Consider the following 21,942-nt stretch of genomic DNA (forward strand, 5'->3'; position numbering starts at 1 on the left):
GCTTCTTCCAACAGGTGGCAGCTTCCTTGCACCCTCAGCTGGCATTTCTCGGGCTCCTGCCCACTCTCGACACTGTCGCGACTTATGGACTTGGTCCCCTTGTCTTACAGGTACTCAGGTCCGGAAATCCACTGTTGTTGCATTGCTGGTGTTTGTTCTCCTTGCAGAATCCCCCTATCACGACTTCTGTGCTCTCTGGGGGTAGTAGGTACACTTTACACCTACCTTTCAGGGTCTTGGGGTGGGCTATTTTTCTAACCCTCACTGTTTTCTTACAGTCCCAGCTACCCTCTACAAGCTCACATAGGTTTGGGGTCCATTCGTGGTTTGCATTCCACTTTTGGAGTATATGGTTTGTGTTGACCCTATGCCTATGTGCTCCTATTGCAATCTACTGTAACTTTACATTGCTTGCATTACTTCCTTTTGCTATTACTTGCATAATTTTGGTTTGTGTACATATATCTTGTGTATATAACTTATCCTCATACTGAGGGTACTCACTGAGATACTTTTGGCATATTGTCATAAAAATAAAGTACCTTTATTTTTAGTATATCTGTGTATTGTGTTTTCTTATGATATTGTGCATATGACACCAGTGGTATAGTAGGAGCTTTACATGTCTCCTAGTTCATCCTAAGCTGCTTTGCCATAGCTACCTTCTATCAGCCTAAGCTGCTAGAAACACCTCTTCTACACTAATAAGGGATAACTGGACCTGGCACAAGGTGTAAGTACCTCTGGTACCCACTACAAGCCAGTCCAGCCTCCTACACTCGGGCAGTCGGATTGGAGTGGAGGAGCTTCACCATGCCACGAAATTTAGGTCCAAGTCCGTTGCTCAAGAGTACTTGGTCCAGGCAGGCCCAATCCACGGTGTCAAAGGCCTTCTCGAAGTCCAGCAGGAGAAGAGCCAAGGGGGACGAAGCTAGGGCGTCATTGTGGTCTAGGGCTACGTGTAAACGCCTGATACAGTGCCTTGTACTTCTTGTGGGTATAAACCCGCATTGGTAAGGGTGAACCAGCGAGGGAAGCACCACCTTCAGCCTGGTTGCAAGGATCGTACATAATACCTTAATCTTGGTATTTAAGAGGGAGATGGGACGGTGAGCAGAGTAGTGTCGCGATGCGGGTTGAGTCTTGGGAATCACCACAATGGTGGCCTGGTCGACGCCCAGAGGAAAACAGCCTGTTTTTTCTGCCTCCTCGTACATGGTCAGCAGGTGAGGGCCCAAAATGTCCCCACACTTACCATACAACTCTGCTGGGAAGCCGTCCGGACCAGATGTCTTACCCGGGGGATAGCTTTGCAATCGCGTCTTTGATCTCTTCGAGGCTTATGGCCACATCCAGGCTGCACCTGGTCACCTGTGAAATCTTCGGGAGGGCAACATCACCCAGGAGAGGGGCCTCCCTTTCTGCTAGAGGCTAGGGCCGCTCTGCATACAGTCGTGTCTAGTAGGAGGCGAAGCTCTGCGCAGTCACCTGGTGTCTTGGAAAGAGTTCCTGACTCGTCGGCTATTTCCGAAATAATTCTATCAGCCAGTGGCCGAGTAGCTAACCAATGTAGGAGCTTCCCATTATTGTCCCTCCCAACCGTACACTCGTGCTGTCAATGCTCGCCAGAGATGCTTCGCTGTCTCTAGTACTAAGTGTCTAATTTCTTCTTTGATCAGTGTGAGTTGCCCCGAAGTGGAGGCTGACGCGGAGACCGCGAGTCAGCGTTCAAGTCACAGTGCTCTGGCCTCAAGCTCTGACACCTGCAGGTTGTGCGCTCGTTCTCGTATATGGAGGGTAGCCTTACAGGGGGCCCAGACCCTGCCCAGTGATTGCAACGACTCTAGATTTTGCTCAAAGTACTGATTAAGGTGATCTCTTACCGCTTAGGTGTACTCTCTGTCCTGTAGGTGCCAGGCATTCAGGTGCCAAATCGGGCACTGGGCAGGGTCGTTACCCCCCAACCGGATTTGTAGTGGTGCATGATCTGAGACCCTGTGTGGCAATATCTCTGCCCCGGTGACACTGGCGGCATCTAGTGCTGGCATAAAAATGAGGTCAATCCTAGTGTGTGTATGGTGGGCTGCTGAAGTATGGGTGTACTGTCGAGTCCTGGGGTGCCAGATTCACCAAATCTCACACAGACCAAGGTTCTCAGCCCAACCACTCAGCCCGACGCCCGATAGGAACGGCTTTGAGACACGGGACCCGAAACATCCAGCCTGGGGTCTAAGATGGAATTGAAGTCGCCTCCTATCAGAGTAAGACCCGGGGGGAGCCCCGACAGCACCTTGCGGAGCGCAAGCAAAAAGCTATCAAACGCATTCAGGGGCGTAGGTGCATATGAAGTTGATCGGCAGCCCATGTGGATCGGACTGTGTGGCAGTTATCACTATGGGCAATGAACGGTGGAGCAGAATGGCCACCCCCCTGGTGCCCCTTGAAAATCCCACATGGTAGACTTTGTCATACCCTCCTCGTGCAAGCACGGGGCATTTGGTACCAAGCAAATGGGTCTCTTGTAGGACCACAGAAGGGGCATGCCTGCAAAGCGTGTTAAACACCGCGGATCTCTTGAGCTTGTCTAGGAGTCCATTTACATTCCATGAAAGGACCTGTGTTAACGAGAGCCACGCGTGGGATACAGTAGCGTAGTTGAGTGTCGTGTGCCTGTCGATGAGCCCAGGGGTGACCGTCCCAAACAAAGAAAAAGATTAAGAAAACAACAAAAGAACCCTGTTGAAATATCGCAACTTAACATCTTAATGAACTCCCCACCCCCCAACCATCCCCCACCCCATACTTCTACCCCGGAAGCATCTGTCGCCCAATAACCCAACCAAAACAGAACAGCCAAATGGTTTGTCATTGGAGTGGAGTGGTGGATCCCTCCATTCAGCCAGATCACCTGCAATCATTAAGCAATAAGCAAGCCCCCGCCATAGCCAGCACTTGTCTGCACCAGGCAGGGTATACCTCCCCGGAAGTGTATCAGTCAAGGGCCACGTCTCCGCTCTTCAGCCGAGCGCAGGGGTTTGGCTGAGGCGGTCCTCCTCCACCGCACATGCTGAGCTCTGGGTCTCCGAGGCATCCATAGAATTCCCCTCCGTTTGGCAACTGGGTCCCGGCTCCAAGTCCTCGCCGATGAAGCTGTCTAAACCCCCTTGTCTCCCGCGTCGGGACCTGGTGTGTTTGCGTCCCCTTCGCGCACCCATCCGGGCTGTGGGTCCACAGGCCTTGGGGGGGGGGGGGCCCCTCTGAGCCCTGATGCCTTCCTCTGTCAGCAAGTCCCATGCCGCCCCTGGGGATTCAAAGAAGTAGGACTTTTCACCCATAAGGACTTTCAGGTGCGCGGGGAAGAAGAGCATATACGTGAGCTGCATCGCCGTAAGTTTTTGCTTGACGTCCTCACACGATCGGCGCCGAGCCTGGACCTCCGGAGTGTAGTCTGGGAATATCAGGATCTTGTGGTTGTCCCAATGGAGGTCCGGGCAAAGCCTGGCTTCCCTAAGGATAATGACCCGGTCTTTAAAGTTCAGGAAGTGTGCGATCATCGGTCTTTTCGGGCCACCCTGGGGGGGGGCCAGGGGGCAAGGGCCCTATGCGCCCACTCGAGTGCAAGCCAGGGGGAGAGATATTGCTCCAGGATTTGATCCAGCGCTTCAGGAATTCAGGGGCCCGGTTTTCCTCTGCGCCTTTCGGAAAGCCGATGAAGCGCAGGTTATTGCGTCTGAAGCGGTTCTCCAAATCCTCTGCACGTCGATGCAACTCGCCAGTGTGAGTCTGCAACCGGTCCACCTTAATCCTGAGATCACCTAAGTCATCTTCTGCTTGGGAGACGCGACCCTCCACCTCTGTGATTCGGCCCACCACATTCCAGAGGTCTTGTCATATGAGGCCCATGTCCTCCCACACTTCACCGATCTTGGTTTCCACAGCCAGTTGCGATGACTGGACGGCCTGAAGGATTGCGTTCACCCCATCTGGTGCAGGCCCCCCGACGCCACATCTCCCATGCTCTGGGAGGCCGCCAGCATAGTAAATTGGTCAATCCTCTGTTGGGACCCTGGAGGGTGCCTGCCAGCTCTGTCCTTACCCATATTGCTTCAGGGAGTCAGGTGGGCACCTTCACACTGCTGCGCGTCGACCTCTCCTTGGGCCCTTGACTGCACAATATCCCCTTTGTGCTCACTGTCCCTCTGAGGGGGCACCTCCGGGGGGGGGGACCCGGTACGGCCAAACAGTCCCCTTAGCGATTCTCCGGTCCGCAGACCCCAGGCAGTGGGTTACCGCTCGCGAGACTTGTCTCTTTGTGCGTCAGGTTCTCCGCCCCTCAGCAGAGAAGTGGGGCTCCCCGCAGCACTCCTCCAGGCCCAGGGGACCGCCGGCCTGGTTCCCACTACGCCTGCCTCCAACCACAGCTTGCTGGTCTCTCTGGGGGCCCTTTACTGCGTAGTGGCCATTGTGTTTGTACTTTCCCTTTGAAAGGGGGGCTCCCTCGGGGGGCGGGGCCCGCGTAGCCGGCGTTGTTCTCACCGTAGCTCTTCGGTCAGCGGGCCCAAGGCCACAGGCCCCACTCACCGCATCTGGGTCTCTGCTCCTCAACAACCCCTCTGGGGCTCCCAGCAGCACCCCCAGGCCTAGGGGGCCGTCAGACCACCTCACACACCTCATCTCGGCATGCACACCGCGGTCCTCTCAGTCCGTGAGAGCGGCCCAGTCCCACCCCCGGCTCACCTACGCTCCGCCGTTGCGGGGGCCCGGTCACTCCCGATGCACCGGTTGCCAGGGTCGGCCCGGCCACCATCTCCGGGGCCTCCCGCACGTTCCGTGCAGGCCCAGCCATCCACTGCACGCCGCAGTCACCCGGGCCAGGTCCGGCTCGGCCACCTCTGCTCCTCCGCCCGGAGGGGTCGTAGTTCTCGGCCTTCCACCCTGGGGCCGTGGCTCCTCTCTCCTAGACTCGCCGCCGCCATTCCACTATGCACCAGGCTGCGGGCCGGCCTCCCGTCGCTCACGGGGTCCGCGCATCAATCATTCAGGCAGCGCCAAGGCTGGGCACCCGTGGGGCGGCCTCAGCTCTCAGCCGCCATCTTTTAGGCTGTCGTTCCGACCCGGATCGTTTGCGGGCCCGCCGCCACCTCCACACGGCACCCGCCTGGCCGGTATCGTCCCGGCCGGCTAGGTATCAGACAGGAATCATTGTGGGCAATATCTAGTGCAGGATGGCAGGGGCTTCAACAGGCTTATGAGGGGTCCAGAGCAGTCTTAGAGTGCAACCGCCATCTTGCCGCCCGAAGCCACGCCCCTTCACCACAGCAATCTTTTCAGGCATTTGGATAGCTTGCAACAACTCTAACTCTCTCACCATTCCTCACTGGCGAACCCAAGGAGGTCATGAAACCTCTCTGTGACCACAACTGCCAAAAACTGGGACAATTCCAAATCCATACTGGCTATCCGTATAGATGGTAACTTTACACTGAGCAGAAACATGGGATGCTCTTGTAAGGGCTACCAGTTCAGCTACTTGTGCAGAATATACTCCTTGACGCTTCCAGTATACCAAAAATTGTGCACACAGCATATCCTGCTCTCAATACTCCCTTATTGAGTCTTAGACAAGAACCATCAACAAAGATAATTTGATTATTTTCTTCCGATCGGGTGCCTCTAATATCAGATCTCAGTTTTGTGCACAAATCAGTTATTTCAAGGCAATCATGCTCAGTGACTTCCACCTTTTCAATTTCAGCATTTTCATTCGGAAGTAAGGTTGCCGGGTTAAGCACTGTACATCTTTTTAATGACACATTAGGTGGCCCTAAAATACTAGACTCCTAACAAGTCAATCTGGCACCTGTCAGGTACTGGGCTTCTGTTTTGGTGAGTAGGATCTCAATGGAGTGAGGGAGCATAATAACCAAAGGGTGTCCCATCACTATGCCTTCACACTGTGTGAGGCTCTATCCAACCACTACAACTGCACGCAGACAGCCTGGTAAAGCTGCTGTAACTGTGTCCAAAGTAGCTCAAATTATGCTACTGGGTGGTTTATGCCTCCAAAGACCTGCGCCAAGACAGACAATGAACATGCATCACGATCATGACAAAACAATGTGAAAGACTTTTTGTGTAGTCAGGCATACCCAACGCCGGAGCTTTGCACAGACTCTCTCAAATCAGAAAACACTTTCATGCAAGCCTGATCTAACAGTAGGCGATCAGTGACTTCTTTATGAGTCCGCTTCTGCAATGGTTTAGAAAAGACGGAAAAATTTGGAATCCATTGGCGACAGTAGCCGACCATCCCTAAAAACATCCTGAAATCTCTCTGTGTGGCTGGAGGACTCATCTGCAATATAGCTGTGACCCTTTCTCTGGATATTTTCCTTGATCTCTTCTCAATCTGGTGACCCAAGTATTTCACCTCTTTCTGGCAGTATTGTAATTTGAGTGTTGATACTTTATGACCATTCTTTCCCAAATGGTTCACTAAGGCAATCGTGTCATACTTGCACTCCTCCTTCGTTTTGGATGCAATCAGCAAGTGATCAATTTACTGTACCAATGTCGATTGGAAAGGCAATTCCAATGACTCCAGATTATTTTCCAAGATCTGATTGAATATGGAAGGTGACTCTGAAAACCCTTGAGGAATTCTACACCAACAGTAAGCTTGATCCAAAAATTTGAAACAAAAGAGAAATTGGCTATCCTCATGAAGAGGCACAGAAAAGAAGGCTTGTGACAAGGCTATGACAGTGAACCAATTAGCATCACATGGAATCTGAAACAAAATCACAGCTGGATTTGGCACCATGGGGAGATATTTGATCACAATGTCATTTATTTTTCTCAAGTCCTAGAAAATTTGAACTTTCCACAGGGCTTTTTCAGTCCCATTATCGGTGAATTACATGGGCTTCTCGACATTTCTTTCAAGACCCCTTGGTTTACAAATTCTGTAATTATGTGAGCAACCTTTATAAAGATATCCTGTGGCATGTGGTACTGGGGAATCTGGGGGAAAATTGTGTTCGGCTTTACAGGAACTTTAACTGGCTTCACTCCCTTTATCAGACCAATCTCTTTCTCTGTTAAATCCCACACCTTTTCTTTAACTGTTTCCTGTAAATCAGGAGGAAGCTCATTTACTCTGAATACTGGAAAGAAATTAATCAGGGGGTACTCCTCATTTGTTGTCTCACACTCTGTCTCTGGTGCCGGGCCATCCTCATGCTCATCATCACTATTCGTCTGTATCTTGATTCCCTCATTTGAACAGGTAATCAAGCACCTGGTTTTGCACAGCAAGTCTCTTCCCAATAGGGATACCGGACTTGAATCACAGACTACACATTTGTGCAATCCTTGAATGTTGCCGATTTTAACCTGAACTGGTTCTGTAATTGGGTTGGTCAAATACTGATTCACTACTTCTACAATCTGGACTATCTTTCCTGAAAGGGGCAAATTTGGAAATTCTGCAGTTCGTACTGTAGAGTGGTTAGCTCCTGTGTCAACCAAGAATAAAACTCGGTGACCCATTACTTTTCCCTTCACATAGGGGCCTTTCTGATCTACTTCTCAGGCAGCTGCAAGCACACATTCCTCCTCACCCAAACTCTCGCTCACCCAATCATCATTTATTTCATTCTCACAGAGTAACGGGAATTATTGTACAGTGTTATTACTCTGTTTTAAACTTCTGACCTGTGAACTGTTGAGGAAGTATCACCTGCTGCTGTTCCATTGGGGCTTGAGGCATTTGAATTTGTTGTCTTGGTACCATTTGAACCTGCCGTTGCATCGGCTGCAACTGTGTCATTTGTACACGTGGTATTTGCACCTTCTGCATGGGTTGAACATTTTGCACTTGATTCACATTGTTATAAAAATTTGGATTATGACCTCTCATTCTCGGTCCTCTCATGTTTTGGAACAAATTGAGGTCACCTGTTTGCTGAACAACACCTTCCTGTACCATCATCGGACACTCCCGCTTCCAGTGTCTGACCGCTCTGCAAGCGTGACAAGGCAACAAACTCTTTATTCCCTGCACATCATTTTGAACCACTAAAGTACCCAAGTCAGGACTACGGTTTACATTACGTCTGCGACCTCTACCTCTCATCTGATTTTGAAACACCACATTTCCCTGCTGCTGCTGAGGAAAATGTCCCTGCAACCCTGTTTGTGCTGCTTTAATTTGCATCACCATTGCCTTTTCTTTCAGCTTCCTCTGCTTCATTTCAGTCTCATCACTACAGTACTTTGCATACTGCAGCACCTCATCTACCGGTTTTGCTTGCCAGTAAATCAAATGACTCTTAATCATCTGGCTAACTTCAGGTCTCAGTCCTTCCACAAATCTGAACACAAAATGAATCATGTATTTCGCCTCAATTGTCTCTGTACCACTGTAATGCTTAAACGCCTGCAACAATCTCTCATAATACGCATGGATTGACTCCTTTGCTTCCTGAGCTGTCCTGTCTATTCTCTGCCAGGCAATGTTTTTGGGTAAAATTCTCGTCTTCAAGAATTCCATCACTTTGTAATAATATTTCATTACCTCAGGATATGGTGCACCTGTAGCCTGGTCTCTCTCTGGTTCTTTTGTCGGCCAATCTATAGTCCTCTTGCACTCCATCCACAAATCAGCTGGAACTACTATCTCTAATAAAGTGTTCAAGTCCTCCCACATGCATTTTTCAAGTTTCACAAAACTATCTGTCTCCTGGTACCATTCTTCTGGCTTCTCTCTCAACCTAGGATAGTAATTTTTAAAGGACAGAATGTTACTTCTGCTCAAAGGGACATGAACAAAATTCCCTCCTGGAATCTCTCTCATTGGCAAAACTTTCACAGGATCCTTACTTTGCTGCACATTTGCAGTCAGATCCGCAGAATCGCGTTTTCTTTTATCTCTTTTCTTTATCCATCTACCTTCCCGCTTTTCTAATGCTCCCCATGTCTGGACACTTCGGAGTAACTCCCTAAGGTGTGCTTTCATTCATGCAGATCTCATGTGTTCAAACTCTGTTGTGTCAAAATCTAACCTGTAACTCCTTTTCAAGTGTTTTGTTTTCTCTAATTCTATGCCGTACTTCTCTGCCAAGTCTGCTAACCATTGATGTACATTGCTCACTTCCCTCGTAATTTTTGGGCACAGGTATCTCAACTCTGCTTCTGTGTAGGACTCTAGTCAGTTCATACCCATGGTTCCTTCAATGAGCTCACCCGCTTCCATTCTTAGTCACGTATAGTTCAAGTACTCCTCTCCCTTAGGCGCACTCTTTGGGGTATTCAGCTTGTCCAACCATTCAGTTAATTGCTGGGCAGTCAAACCCTGCAACGAAATGTTGCTGGTCTGGGCATGTGGCATTGGTTGCACAACTACCTCTGGAGTCTGCAGTGGCAGTAATTTCAGACTCTGACTAATGTTTGACCCCACGACAGTATCCAGAGGAACTCCGAATGGATTAAGGTCTAGCAATGATCTTGATCCGTCAAAGGTCTGTCCCACAGGAGAGACCACTCGAGTATTCTCATTAAGTCCTCCCCTCATTGTATTCTGACTCGGGACTCTCTGTCCACTTGCACTGTTGTTCTCTTGTGCAAACAAAGGTACAATTGGACCAATGGTGACAGGCACAGATGCAGCATCTGGACTGGGTCTGACACTCCAGGTCTGTTGATGCATAATTCCCTTATTCTGACTCATCAGGGCAGGCCTATCGACTGTGTCCCTTTTATCCGAGTGTACTTTGGCATTGCTTGTGACGGCACTTGGGGCAGTAAAAGTGGAGTTAGTTCTTTCTGAACCAGTATCGGTTTCAGGAAAACCTGTCCTGTCGGCATTATTAAGTTTGTGGCAGTTCCCACAATAGGTACATCAGGGTAAATTCTTGCAACATTTTGCTGTGGCACTTGATTTTGTGCTACCGAAGTAGTAGGTGCATTAAGACTGCTCTGCATTGGGCTCTGTGTCATACTAGAATTAATCTGCACTGGACTTGTTGTCACGTTAAACTGTCAGAGGTGAAGGATTTGCACTAGTGCTCGGACCACTCTCTTGTGCTGCACATAGTGCGGGACGATTTCTCAAAACCTGCAAGATAAACTCACCATCATCTGACTCTTCCTCAAGTGTAAAAGATCTACTAGACTCCTTTGATCTCCTCTCCCTACTCTCGGAAGGACTTCTATTTGGCTTTCTGGTGGCTTTCCTTCCTTCTCTCTCGTTGTCCTGTGTAATCTCTGGAAACAATTTAATCCCCTGTAAAGTCTCCAAAACCTCTGATCACTCCATTTAGCCTCCGCTAGTGTCTTTTCTGCCTTTCTCATCCTTCTTTCAAATTTCTGTTGCTGTTGCTGTCTGGCTACTAATTCCCAGATCGCTAATGCCTCGAACTGTACTGGTCTCGGAGGGGGTTTCAGATCATACACCACCCTCCTCAGGTTCTCTAAACTTCTCAAATTAAATGTTCTGTGGGCAGGAAAAGCTAAACACCCATCTTTCTCTGTCAGTTTGCACCACTGCTTCAGCCAAAGAGCAGCACCCTTTTCTTCAATTACAATGTAAGCTGGTGTACCTTCTGGCGGTGCAATATCCCCTGTACTCGTTGTAATGTACGTTTCTCGCCTTAAAGCTCTCTTTAAAGCTTTGAAAAATTTCATTTTTGTGACCTTTATCTTGTTCTAAATCAAATCAGGAAGTGGCACCTAATCCCAGAATTCTCTTCACCCACCTTCTCAACCAATTGCGCTTCACGGTTGTCTGTCAATCCGTGCACGACCCTTCTTACTAACCAACCTATCCCAGCGTAGCTCCAATGATGTCACACTCGCACGTACTGCGGCTGACGGTCTTGCGGCTTGTCCTCCTAACCTCAGATTCACACTTAACTAATGCAAATTATTGCGAGCACTTAAACAAAATCAAAACCCAAATTGTCAGTTTACTACAGGTAAGGTAACACAGTCGCTTCAGAAACTGTACAGACTTTTCACTAACGGCTACTCCTTTCTTGGTTTCCCTGATTCGCAAGCAATATTCGACCCACAAATTTCACTCTCAACTGATCAGTGGATCTGTCCTGGTGCACATAGGACTTGCCAGATCTCAGTAAAAAATTATTTCACTCACGCCCGATCGACCTATTAAACCAGACAAATTACACCAAAAGCCAAGTGTCTCAGTATACTCCGGGGTCTTAGACCATGCAGGGTCCGCATACCAACAACTACATGGACAATTCTTGAGCACAAAGCGCCACAAACATGTGAAGTTTGACGACTTCCCTACTCTCACACTTCGGAGTACGCAAACTCCTTCTACAACTTCATTTGTAGTACGCAAACTCCCTAAACCCTCACAAATATCACAATTCACCTGCTATTTGCATAAGCTGTGCAAGCACAAAACCTACTTCATTCACACCGCCACTAGAACGCCGAGAGCATTCTCAAACAATCATTGGCAAGCTCCAAGATTCTAGGAAAGTAATTGTAAGTACCCAGGGGCACATTTTCTTTACACTTAGCATCATAGAGGCTGAAAAATCCAAAATGTTCACCAATTTAACCCAATCTTCGAATTCTTTGAGTCTTGAAGGGAGACTAGCCCTTACCCTACTATCATCTCTGGGGACACCTGTTATTTCTCACTCACTATCTCTGGGACAAATAGTCTACCACCTATCTCAGGACTGTACGATGGGCTGTTAAGGAGACAAATCATGTACCGGGCTTCTCTGATGTGCTCTTATTGAGACAAACCATCAATCTCTGCTACCATCTCTGTTAGTGTGTCAGACCTTAATAAGTAAACTTACAAGGAGACGCATATAGGCTGATGGACCTTTTGACTGCGCTTCCCACCATGTAACCCTGTACCAATACAAATCAATATCAACAATATCAACAATCAATAGGAATCAGTAATTTCCACTCACCATGACCTCTCGGCCATGAATAACCACACCTTTATTTAAAAGTTAGAATGTTTATTTCCCTATATTAACAATGCTAATGTCATGTAACTTAGTCTCAAAATCAAATGATAAACATACAGAAACAACACTGGCTGGCCATAGCGGCGAAAGAATTGCAATCTAATCAAAGCTTGAGCCACTACACATTCTAAGGTTACAGTACAAATTAATAGCAAGAATAACTGCGCAAACGAAATGACATACATTTAGACTCAGCAAAGAAAACACATCAGCTTTTGTTGCAAGTAGCGTACATCTTCAGTGAAAACCCTAACTAACATCAGATTACAATGGCATGGTTGGACTTCATGCAAAACAATTTAGTCAACACAAATTTGGAAAACATCTAACTATGGCTCTATCAAAAGTAGCAGTTGGTACCTAGAAAGAAAAGCAAATAGACATATCAATCAGTAAAATTTTGTCTTTATACCTGTCCTCAATATTGTTCGGCAAGCTGTGACAGTCTTCATCAATAGGACATCAGTTTGGTCAGCAAGGCATCAGAATTTAGCATTAAAGTTCAGAAAAGCAAAGTCTCGTAATGCAGTTCGGAAAAGAATAGCTAAACTCTTTGGAAATAATGGGGAGAATGGTGCATCTCCTCTAGGTGCAGTCTGGCTAAGTTAAATTTCCTAAAACTACTTCCCACACCCTTATTGGTTAAGGAATCTCATGTTTGCAGTTAGTCCAATGAAATTAAACCCCCAAATCTATAAGTTTCACTAATACACAGTTCACATGTTGATGATTGGCTCCTCTTCTCCTGTTCCCATCGTTTGGCTTGTCAGGTATCACTATTGTTATAGCTTATACTCCAGTCAGTGCATCCATTGTCTTTTCTTGGGAAGGTCAGTCCTACAAACACTACATCAAACATTGTATCCTAGCTAGTACATCATCTTCTAGCAAGCAGTTCTCATGTGAAAGACTGAGCTACGAGCACTTGGTCAGCACAGTGGAAAATCATAATTTAATTCTCTAAGCAGCCAGTTTATAAGTCGTCTAAAAAATGCAGCTTGACAAAAGGTCGTGCAACTAGGCCCAAGACCTCGCTAAGTTAAGGTCTACTGTTAATAAAGCTAATACATAATGCATAACCCTTAATATGACATACTACTACATTAATAAAACATAAGCTCAACATTTCATATTAATTAGCTATTAATAAGTGTATACTTCGTGAACACTAGGGGCAACTCAGGTGAAAGTAACTTCAAATGCATGCATTTTTTTTCTCTATGTTAATTCATTTTCTGGTCAAGTTGAACACTCAGAATACATGGATATTCATTAGTAAAAGTCAGTGTGAACACTGGCGAAGAATCTGCTCTAAACAGAATTCTATCAAAGTCATCTGTCTGTTCTGAACAGATCCAATTGCTTGCAACATGAATTCATGCATCCCCCCTTTTGTCTTGAGTAGTGGCAGTGACTAGTTAAGGTCCCTTTACAAAATATGCAGCTGATCAATTACCCTACCCTGTTTAATGTATTTTTTGGGTAGACTTGGCACATTGTCTAAGTCATCCAGATCTGGATTGGATCAACAGCCCACCTTTACGTGATGGAAATGTCTCTAAACATGTAGGAACGTTTCCTCAGTCAGCAATTAATGAGTTGAAGTTGCACAAGCAAGTGTCTAGTTCCAGCGGTTTCTTGAGACCACTATGTAGCAGCATGTGCTTCCTTTTCCACAGGAGCAGGCAGGAGAATTCCCCAGTTTTCACTGATCCGGGGAATGGTTGGAGAGGAGCCTTGCATCCCCCATCCCCCACTCTTGCCACTTGCCTGGCAAGACCTACGATGAGCATCAGCGTGCCTTCGCATTTGGGGCCAGTAAAAGTGGGTGACAATCCTCTCAAATATTTTTGTCCTGCCCTAATTGTCCTGCCAAAGGCACATCATGAGCCAGACCCAGTAGGGAGGTTCTGATGTACTCTGGTACCACCAGCACTTGGGCTGCCCCCGGCTCAGCAACCTTAGGCTCACTATACAGAAGACCATTCTCGCAGTGTGATCCACTGTGATCCAGACTCCTTGCCAGCCACCTGGTCTGCAGCCTGCCACCGCAGACCCTCAGAGAAGGGCATTTCTTCTGCGTCTCACAGAACTCCTCCCTGGTGGAATCCCCTTCTTGCCTCCAATAGGTCAACTCAGCCACATCCCCCAGTTTGGCCTCCTGCCCCCTTGTAGATGCAGGGGTGTCCCCCTCAAGTTCAGCCTCCTCCCGGACCGTGAGAACCTCTGGGTGGGTTTCTCACACTCCCTGCTCCTTCTCTTCCTGGCAGGCACCTGGGCCACTCTTTCAGCCTCCAGGTCCTCCTGATCACCTTTACTGGCTGCCATAGACCGAGTGATCACCCATGCCCTCTCAGGCAGACCCACTATACCCAATTGTGACCTGCATTTCACGTCACACCAAGGGGAATCCTCCAGGTCGTTACCTAGTAGACAATCAATAGACATGCTTGCATTCACAGTCCCCCCTAAGGAACTTTAGACCCACCCCCCCATTCAAAGGGAACCTGCACCTTCTTGTACTGGCGCTCAGAATTGTCCACAGCAACTACTTGGTGAAATGCATTGGGGACCACATTCTCTTCAGACATGAGGAGACACCTGACAGTAGTCATGCTGGCTCCTGTGTCTCTCCAAGCTTCCACCCACTGTTCATTGATGGTCACCCACTGCCTGTATGTCTTAGTGTTCTCAGGCACGAGGGTCCTCTGGCCCATCTCACTGTCCCCTAGCGAGACAAGGGTCATCTCAGCTGGCTTCCACCTTTATCCTGGAACCAGCTCCTCCCCAAGCGCTACATTGGCCAACCGCCATGACTGAACACCAATGGGGGCCAGTGTCCACTTGGGATCTCCCCTCATGTGACCCTTCTGATCAAATGCATAACACCTGTGGGGACCCTCTTCTGCAGGCTTCCCTGTAGAGATCCAAGGCTTCTTCTCAACTGGGAACTAGGTTTGGGGCCTTTAGAGAACTCTCCCTGTTTACCCTTGCCCCACCATTTCTTCTAATGGGCACCCTGCCCACCCATGGCAGAGTCTCCTCCATAACTCTTGTGGACACTGGTACTCTCCCAGCGTCCTGGGCAAGCTTCCTGGGGTCAGTCAGCTTGCTGTCAATCAGATGCTGGCACAGCTCTGGAAAACAGACTATACAAGTGCTCCCAGGCAACCAAAATTGTACAGCCCCTCATAATCTGTTATCTTGCTGCCCTTCACCCATCCATCCAGTGTTCTGCAAAAAGAATCAACCCGTTGTAACCAAGTTTGGGAATCTGATTTCTTGTAGGACCTAAACTTTTCCTTGTACTGTTCTGGGGTGAGACCATACCTGGTGAGTAGGGTGTCTTTCATGGTAGAGTAGGTGAGCCCCTTGGGATGCCCTAAGGCTGTTAAGGTGTCCCTTTCCTCTATCTCCAAGTGCTTCCACAGACCTGCCCCGAGTATAGGGACTCAGTTCATGTGGAGAGTGTATGTCATCCTCCTTCTTATAATTCTTCACTAAATCTTTAGGAATGTGCCACCCTCTTCTCAGACTGCCTTGGAAGTATGCTGCCACCATTCGTGCTGGGTTTGGCCTGCTTGGTCTTGAGGTCCAGCTCCTGCATACTCAACTTGTGAGTCAAAAGCTATTTCTTTTCCTCCACAGCACGGGACCTTTCCCTCCTGTTGCTTCAGTTCAAACGTTTTGATTTCTGTTTCCAACCTGATCTTCTCAATTCCCAGCGTATGCTCTCTGGCCTGTCGCCTGTCCTTCAGTTCCTCTGGGGACAAACCGCTAGATGACACACTGGTGCCACTCCTGGAGGATACTCTACCTACAGGCAGCTCCTGTGCTCCATATTCCCCTTGTTGGTTCTATACCTCCACATCCTCATTCTCAGTCTCGCCAGCTTCTCTTGCTGCCCACCAGGCCCTCAGCACCTTTTGCAGATCCTCTTTCCTAGAGGAACTCTTCACAGGGCAATTAAGATCCTTGCAGAACCTTTTCAGTGAAGGCATTGTGTAGGATTTCATCTTCTCAATCTCAAACATAACCGCTGCAACTTCACTTGCTGGCTCACCAGACACGGACATGATTTGTGGATAACCCCAAGGGTTTTCAAAATTCAGAAAAAATCAAAGCATGATGTGGCTATGTAATGGTCTGCACTATGCAGTAGTGGACACCAATCAATGTGTGTTGGGTACAAGCTGAAGTCCTATCCTCACTGCTGATCACCATTGTTAGAAATGGGGTCTCTAGTTTGCACTCATTTTGCAACCTCAGGGCACGAAAAATCTATCGACCACTCCCTATAGTTTTATTTTATGAGGTCAAGCTATTTTTAGATTCCACTGACCCTGGGGAGTGGACAAAGAAGAGTTGTTCTATTCAGTCCGAAACAGAATTGGCAATTAACATGCCTTTTAATCTTATTCTTCTTACATTTGCTCTGTGTTCAGTGACAGAGGTCAAAAGTCAGTTTGTCTTCTTGCAATGCAAATACTTTTCCTTGTGACTGCAGAGTCCCATGATTTTGTAAGGTGAACTGTCGGACCTATGTGAAACGAAAAGCTTTGTGTATCAGGTTTTTCCTTACACACAACATTTCTATAATGAAGTCAACTTTACAAACATTTCAAAATTATTTCAGTAACTGTGAAAGACCATTTTTTGTACTTCTGTGTGATAACAAAATATTTTAATAGGATGAAAAAGTCATAACACTTTACTTAGTAATGTGCAAATGATAAATGTTTTCAGAGACCCAATTTTAAATTATTTTTAATTCACTATATAGTTTTATCAGTAAAGCTACAAGTTAGTGGGAAGGTTTATGGAAATTTCTTGGAAATTTACTGTCTGTAAATGTAATTTAAAGTGAGTGTTTAAACATAAACTGAGAAACACTCCTGCCCTGATGGCAAAGCTATTAGTAAACTAAGAGGCAAGTCATGCATGGATCATGTGTACCCTAAATGTGGGCTAGATTTGTAGTTATTTAATTAAACAAAAGTGCATTTTTTTTTTTTTACAGCCGAAATGCTGAACTCACATATTTGAATGTGCACTCATATGTGAGAATGAAGAAAAAGGTGACTGTAAAATACAATATTTGACTAGGATCACACAGTTTGAGACCCGTTTCCGGGTCAAGTACATTACATATTATTCAAGCTACTTGACCTGCAGGTCTAGTAACATTTTTATGATTTTTCGAGGCTTGAGCCTGTCCAAGTAGGGACCCTCACACTAGTCAGGGTAAGGGAGTCACACTCCTAAAATAACCCCTGCTCACCCCCTTGGTAGCTTGGCATGAGCAGTCAGGCCTATCTCTGAGGCAATGTGTTAAGTATTTATACCCACACAGAGTAACACAGTGAAAACACTACAAACATACACCACACTAGTTTAGAGAAATAGCCAGTATTTAAGTAAAACATTCAAAATCCAACATACACAAGTAAAGATATGAATTTTGAAAGATTAAATCCTAATAAAAGCACTTAGAAACACAATGGCTCCAACTGGTGCAATCACAGCATTGTGGCAGTCTTTCCGAACAGTCTAAAGCCACTCACAAGGGAGTGCGGACCCCAGCTAGTACAGTACCTTAGAAACGAGGTAGAGTCAAAGACATGGCACGGAGTTGGAGAGGTGAGGTGTTCCTGGAGCTGGTGTGGCGTCAGTTCTGTACTGCTACGCAGGAGGTGAGGCGTTGGTTCCTTACTGCCACGCAGGGGAGGTGAGGCATCGGTTCCTTACGGAGACAGTGGAGGTGAGGCGGTGGTTGTGGTGAGGCTTCCGATCACAAGACGTAATGGGGCGAATTTGCGGTGTCACAGTCCATCAAGGGGCCACAGGCACCACGGTGGAGTCAGGTGTCATGTATGTTGGTGACCCGGCACTTGGGACTCACAATGTTGCAGGACTTCAGAGGCACCGTGGCGGTGTTTGGCCTGCGGTGTCAGTCTCGTCATCACACCTCAGCATGGACCACAGCTTCGGGTGCAGGCAACGGCACAGCATCAAGCTACAACGCTGGTTCTAGTCTCGTCCGGAGTCTATGTGCATGTTTCTTCTTGTTTTATTCCAGACATCACTCCCAAGGTCCAGGGACTATGGGGGCACCTCTTATCAAGTCAGGGAGAACCAGGGGCTGTCAGGCAAAGTCTTTGGTGGCCCTGATACTTCTTAACAGGGGGCTCAGTCCAAGCCCCTGGAGAAACTTCACAAGCAGGATATGCAGCAAAGTCCAGTCTGTCCTCTCCAAAGCAGAAGTAGCAACTGCAGGCCAACCCAGCAAAGCACACACAGCAAGGAGGCAGTACTCCTCTTCACAGCTTCTCATCGCTTCTCCTTGGCAGAGCCTCCTCTAGAGTCAGAAGTTTTCTAAAAGTCTGGGATTTTGGGTCCAATACTTATACTCATTTCTGCCTTTGAAGAAGGCAAACTTCAAAGGAAAGTCTATGTAGTGCACAAGACCCTGCCTTTCCTGCCCTGGTCCCAGACACACTCTAGAGGGTTGGATACTGCATTGTGTAATGACAGGCACAGCCCTGTTCAGGTGTCAACTCCTCCCACCATTCTAGCCCAGGAAGAGCCATTAAGACATGCAGGGCACCCCTCAGCTCCTTTTGTGCGACTGTCGAGAGTGAATTCACAACCAGCCCAACTGTAATCCTGACCAAGACGTGTATTCCACAGCCAGGCAGAGGCACAGAATGGTTAAGCAAGAAAACACCTACTATCTAAAAGTGTAATTTTCAAACACACAATTCAAAAACCGCATTCTCTAAAAGATATATTTTTAAATGGTGATTCAGAGACTCCAAACTCCACATCTCTATTTGCTCCCAAGGGGATAGTACGCTTAAGAGATGTTTCAAGGCAATCCCCATGTTCCCTACGGGAGAGATAGGCCTTGCAGTAGTGAACACTGAATTGGACAGTATTTCACTATCAGGACATGTAAAAGACACCACTACATGTCATACATGTCCTAACTTTTAAATACACTGCACTCTGCTAATCGGGCTACCTTGGGCCTATCTTAGGGGTGCCTTACCTGTACTAAAAGGGAAGGTTTGGGCCTGGCAAGTGTGTGCACTTGTCATGTCGACATGCCAGTTTAGAACTGCACACATCAACACTTCAATGGCAAGTCTGAGACATGTTTATACGGCTACTCATGTGGGTGGCACAACCAGTGCTGCAAGCCCACGTAGTATCATTTGATATACAGGCCCTGAGTACACATGGTGCACTATACTAGGGACTTACTAGTAAATCATATATGCCAGTCATGGATAACCAATCATGATCACAATATACACAGGGAACACTTGCACTTTAGCACTGATCAACAGTGGCAAAGTGCCCAAAACCAAAAACGAAGTCCAGCACACAGTCAAAAAATTCAGGCGGCAGAGGCAAAAAGACAGGGGCAAACCACACCAAGAATGCCAGGTCTAACAGGAATGATACAATACGTAGTCCTTGGTCCATGGGAGGAACAGAAGAGGAAAAGGTGGGACAAAGAGGCAGGACTGAACACGAGCAAGCAAGGATTTTTAAAGGACACTGACATAGACAAATGAAAATCAGTGGCAAGAAATAGGTGGAGTTGAACCTCACAAAGCATATACAACAGGTTGCTAAGCGACAGCGCAAGCGCTGTCTAGGCTGGACCTAAAAATATAAAGGCATAGGCAAATAGTAGCTATGCTCTGGCAAAGCCACCTTTTCACAAATAACTGATAATGGTTTCAAGGAAATGGATCTCATTTACAGCCTTTAAAAGACAAAGCTGGTTATTTAGAGGAGACCAGTAATGGGATGTCTGATAAAAGTTGGCATATAGCTCTTCTGGCCTCCTCAACAATTAACTTCTAGTTTATAGGTGGAATGAGGAGACTGCTTTGCTGGCTCTGCTGTTGGAAAAATCCTGCTTTCAGGTCAGCCATCTCAGGACTGCCATTGACATCAGAAACCCTACCACTAAGGAGTAGCCTTCCAGTGCTGTTTATTTCCTGTTTGTGACTTCCATGAAAGGCCTGTTTGCAAAAAGGAGAAAGCAACAATGTCCCCATGCACTGGGAGAAACATTGGTATGTTGTTTTTTAGAAAAAGAAATATCGATTGGGCTCCCATCAAATCAATCAGGATTTATAGAGAGCAACTACTCACCATAAGAGTCTCAAGAAGCTGAGTGGGTTTATCTTCTCTGCTTCAGTTGAAGAGCCAGGATGTAAGTCCTTCCTGAGTTGAGGTAACAGTGGTGACTGCCTAAGGCGCAGGACCAGGGTGTTCTAGTTCCTTGCCCAGAGGTAGGCAAAGGATCTTCCTCCAGCTGAGGTCTTCCATATACAGGTCTAGTGAGGGTGTAGAAGGTGATGCGGTGGTTGAGGTAGGCGGGTCCTATGTCGTGGAGGGCCTTGCATGCATGGACAAGGAGTTTGAAGGTAATTCTTTCCTCAGTAGGATGCCAGTGGAGGTCTCTTAGGTGATTGTTGATGTGTTTGTTGTGGGGAATGTCCAGGATGAGTGTTTTGGATGTAGTTTCTTCAAGTTCTTCTGGGTGGTGCCGGTGTAGAGGGCGTTGCCATAGTCGAGTCTGCTGGTAACCAGGGCATGGGTTACGTTTCTGCGACAGTCCTTTGGGATCCATTTGTAGATCTTCTGGAGAAGTTGTAGTGTGTGAAAACAAGAGGATGCAACTGAGTTGACTTGGCGGGTCATGGTGAGTGATGAATCCAGGATGAAACTGAGGTTGTGTGTGTGGATGGCCACCAGGAGTCGTCCCAGGATGAGGATCTCAATCTTGTCAGACCATTGAGAATAACACCAGCCCATGTTGGGCTGCATCTGTCTTGTTGCATGAATGTTGCTGCAGCTCAAGACAGGCTGAAACTTCCTTGCTCTGTGAATCCTGCACCTTTCCTTGTCTGGCTGCAACTGACCTGCTACAAGGATCCTGCACCGGCTCTTGTCGGGCTACAACTGCTGTGCCACATGAGTCCTGTGCTGGCCTATATTGAGCTGCACTGCAGGTTGTGTGTTTCACTGGTACCAACCTAGAAGTGAGTGTGACTGCTATGAACTCCAAAATCTTTGTCCAAGGTGTGCAGAATGGAATCCATCTGCTCACTGAAGAGGCCATGCATGCAGAAGACGTGAGCTGCACCTGGCCTCCCCTTCAACTGCTGTCAGGACTGCATGCTCCTGCAACTGGGTAATATGCTTCTGTGATGCACGGAGGTAAGTGCAATGACTTGAGGCAACTTCCTACCCGCTATAACACCAGGGTTTAGAATAAGAGTGAAGAGGTTTGGCATTTGAACTTGTTCCATGCTCTTACCACAGCTTAATGGGAGTCTATCCTAAATAGGGTCATCCGGGTGGGAGAGGGCATAGAAAGAAGGGAGAGGTGCAGCATGTCCAGGGGAATCGTGACCAGGGGTATTACCTTAGCACACTTTTCATTTTGAAAACAACCATCGCACGATATTGTTATACATACCAGTGCTGAGTCCAAAATAATGTTCGTTTTATTTCTCTCTCTTATAGTCAAGTACGAAGAGCTTTATTGTTTCTCATTTAACCCAAACCTGGATAAAGAGGCTCGGGAGCAAGGCTGGAAGCTCATAGATGTTGGTGAAGAGTATAATCGCATGGGAATCCCCAAGAGCTTGTGGCAGATCAGTGATGTGAACAGAGACTATGGAGTGAGTAAAGCTTTATTTGTAGTCTGTATGCCTTTCTTATCCGTGCATGGTCAGAATGCCATATGCACAGATGGGTTGGCTGGGATATTATTTGCAATAGCCTATTGATATACTTGAAACATTGTTAGTAACAATAATATCAGTAATGAAAATAGCATCAAATGTATGGCGACAGGAAGTAATAATGGGGCTTTTATGGATCTCTAGAG

General features: G+C 47.3%; 1 protein-coding gene across 2 annotated transcripts in view; it reads left to right on the plus strand.

Annotated features, from left to right (window-relative positions):
* The window catches only part of MTMR7 (myotubularin related protein 7), a 372,736-nt gene that overhangs the window by 71,506 nt on the left and 279,288 nt on the right, over positions 1-21,942 (plus strand). For both annotated transcript variants that reach the window (XM_069200518.1, XM_069200527.1), the window contains exon 4: positions 21,576-21,733. In XM_069200518.1, the coding sequence (XP_069056619.1) occupies positions 21,576-21,733 (158 nt within the window). The remainder of the gene's footprint in view (positions 1-21,575; positions 21,734-21,942) is intronic.

This window comes from Pleurodeles waltl, chromosome 1_2 (assembly GCF_031143425.1).
Source record: "Pleurodeles waltl isolate 20211129_DDA chromosome 1_2, aPleWal1.hap1.20221129, whole genome shotgun sequence".
NCBI lineage: Eukaryota > Metazoa > Chordata > Amphibia > Caudata > Salamandridae > Pleurodeles > Pleurodeles waltl.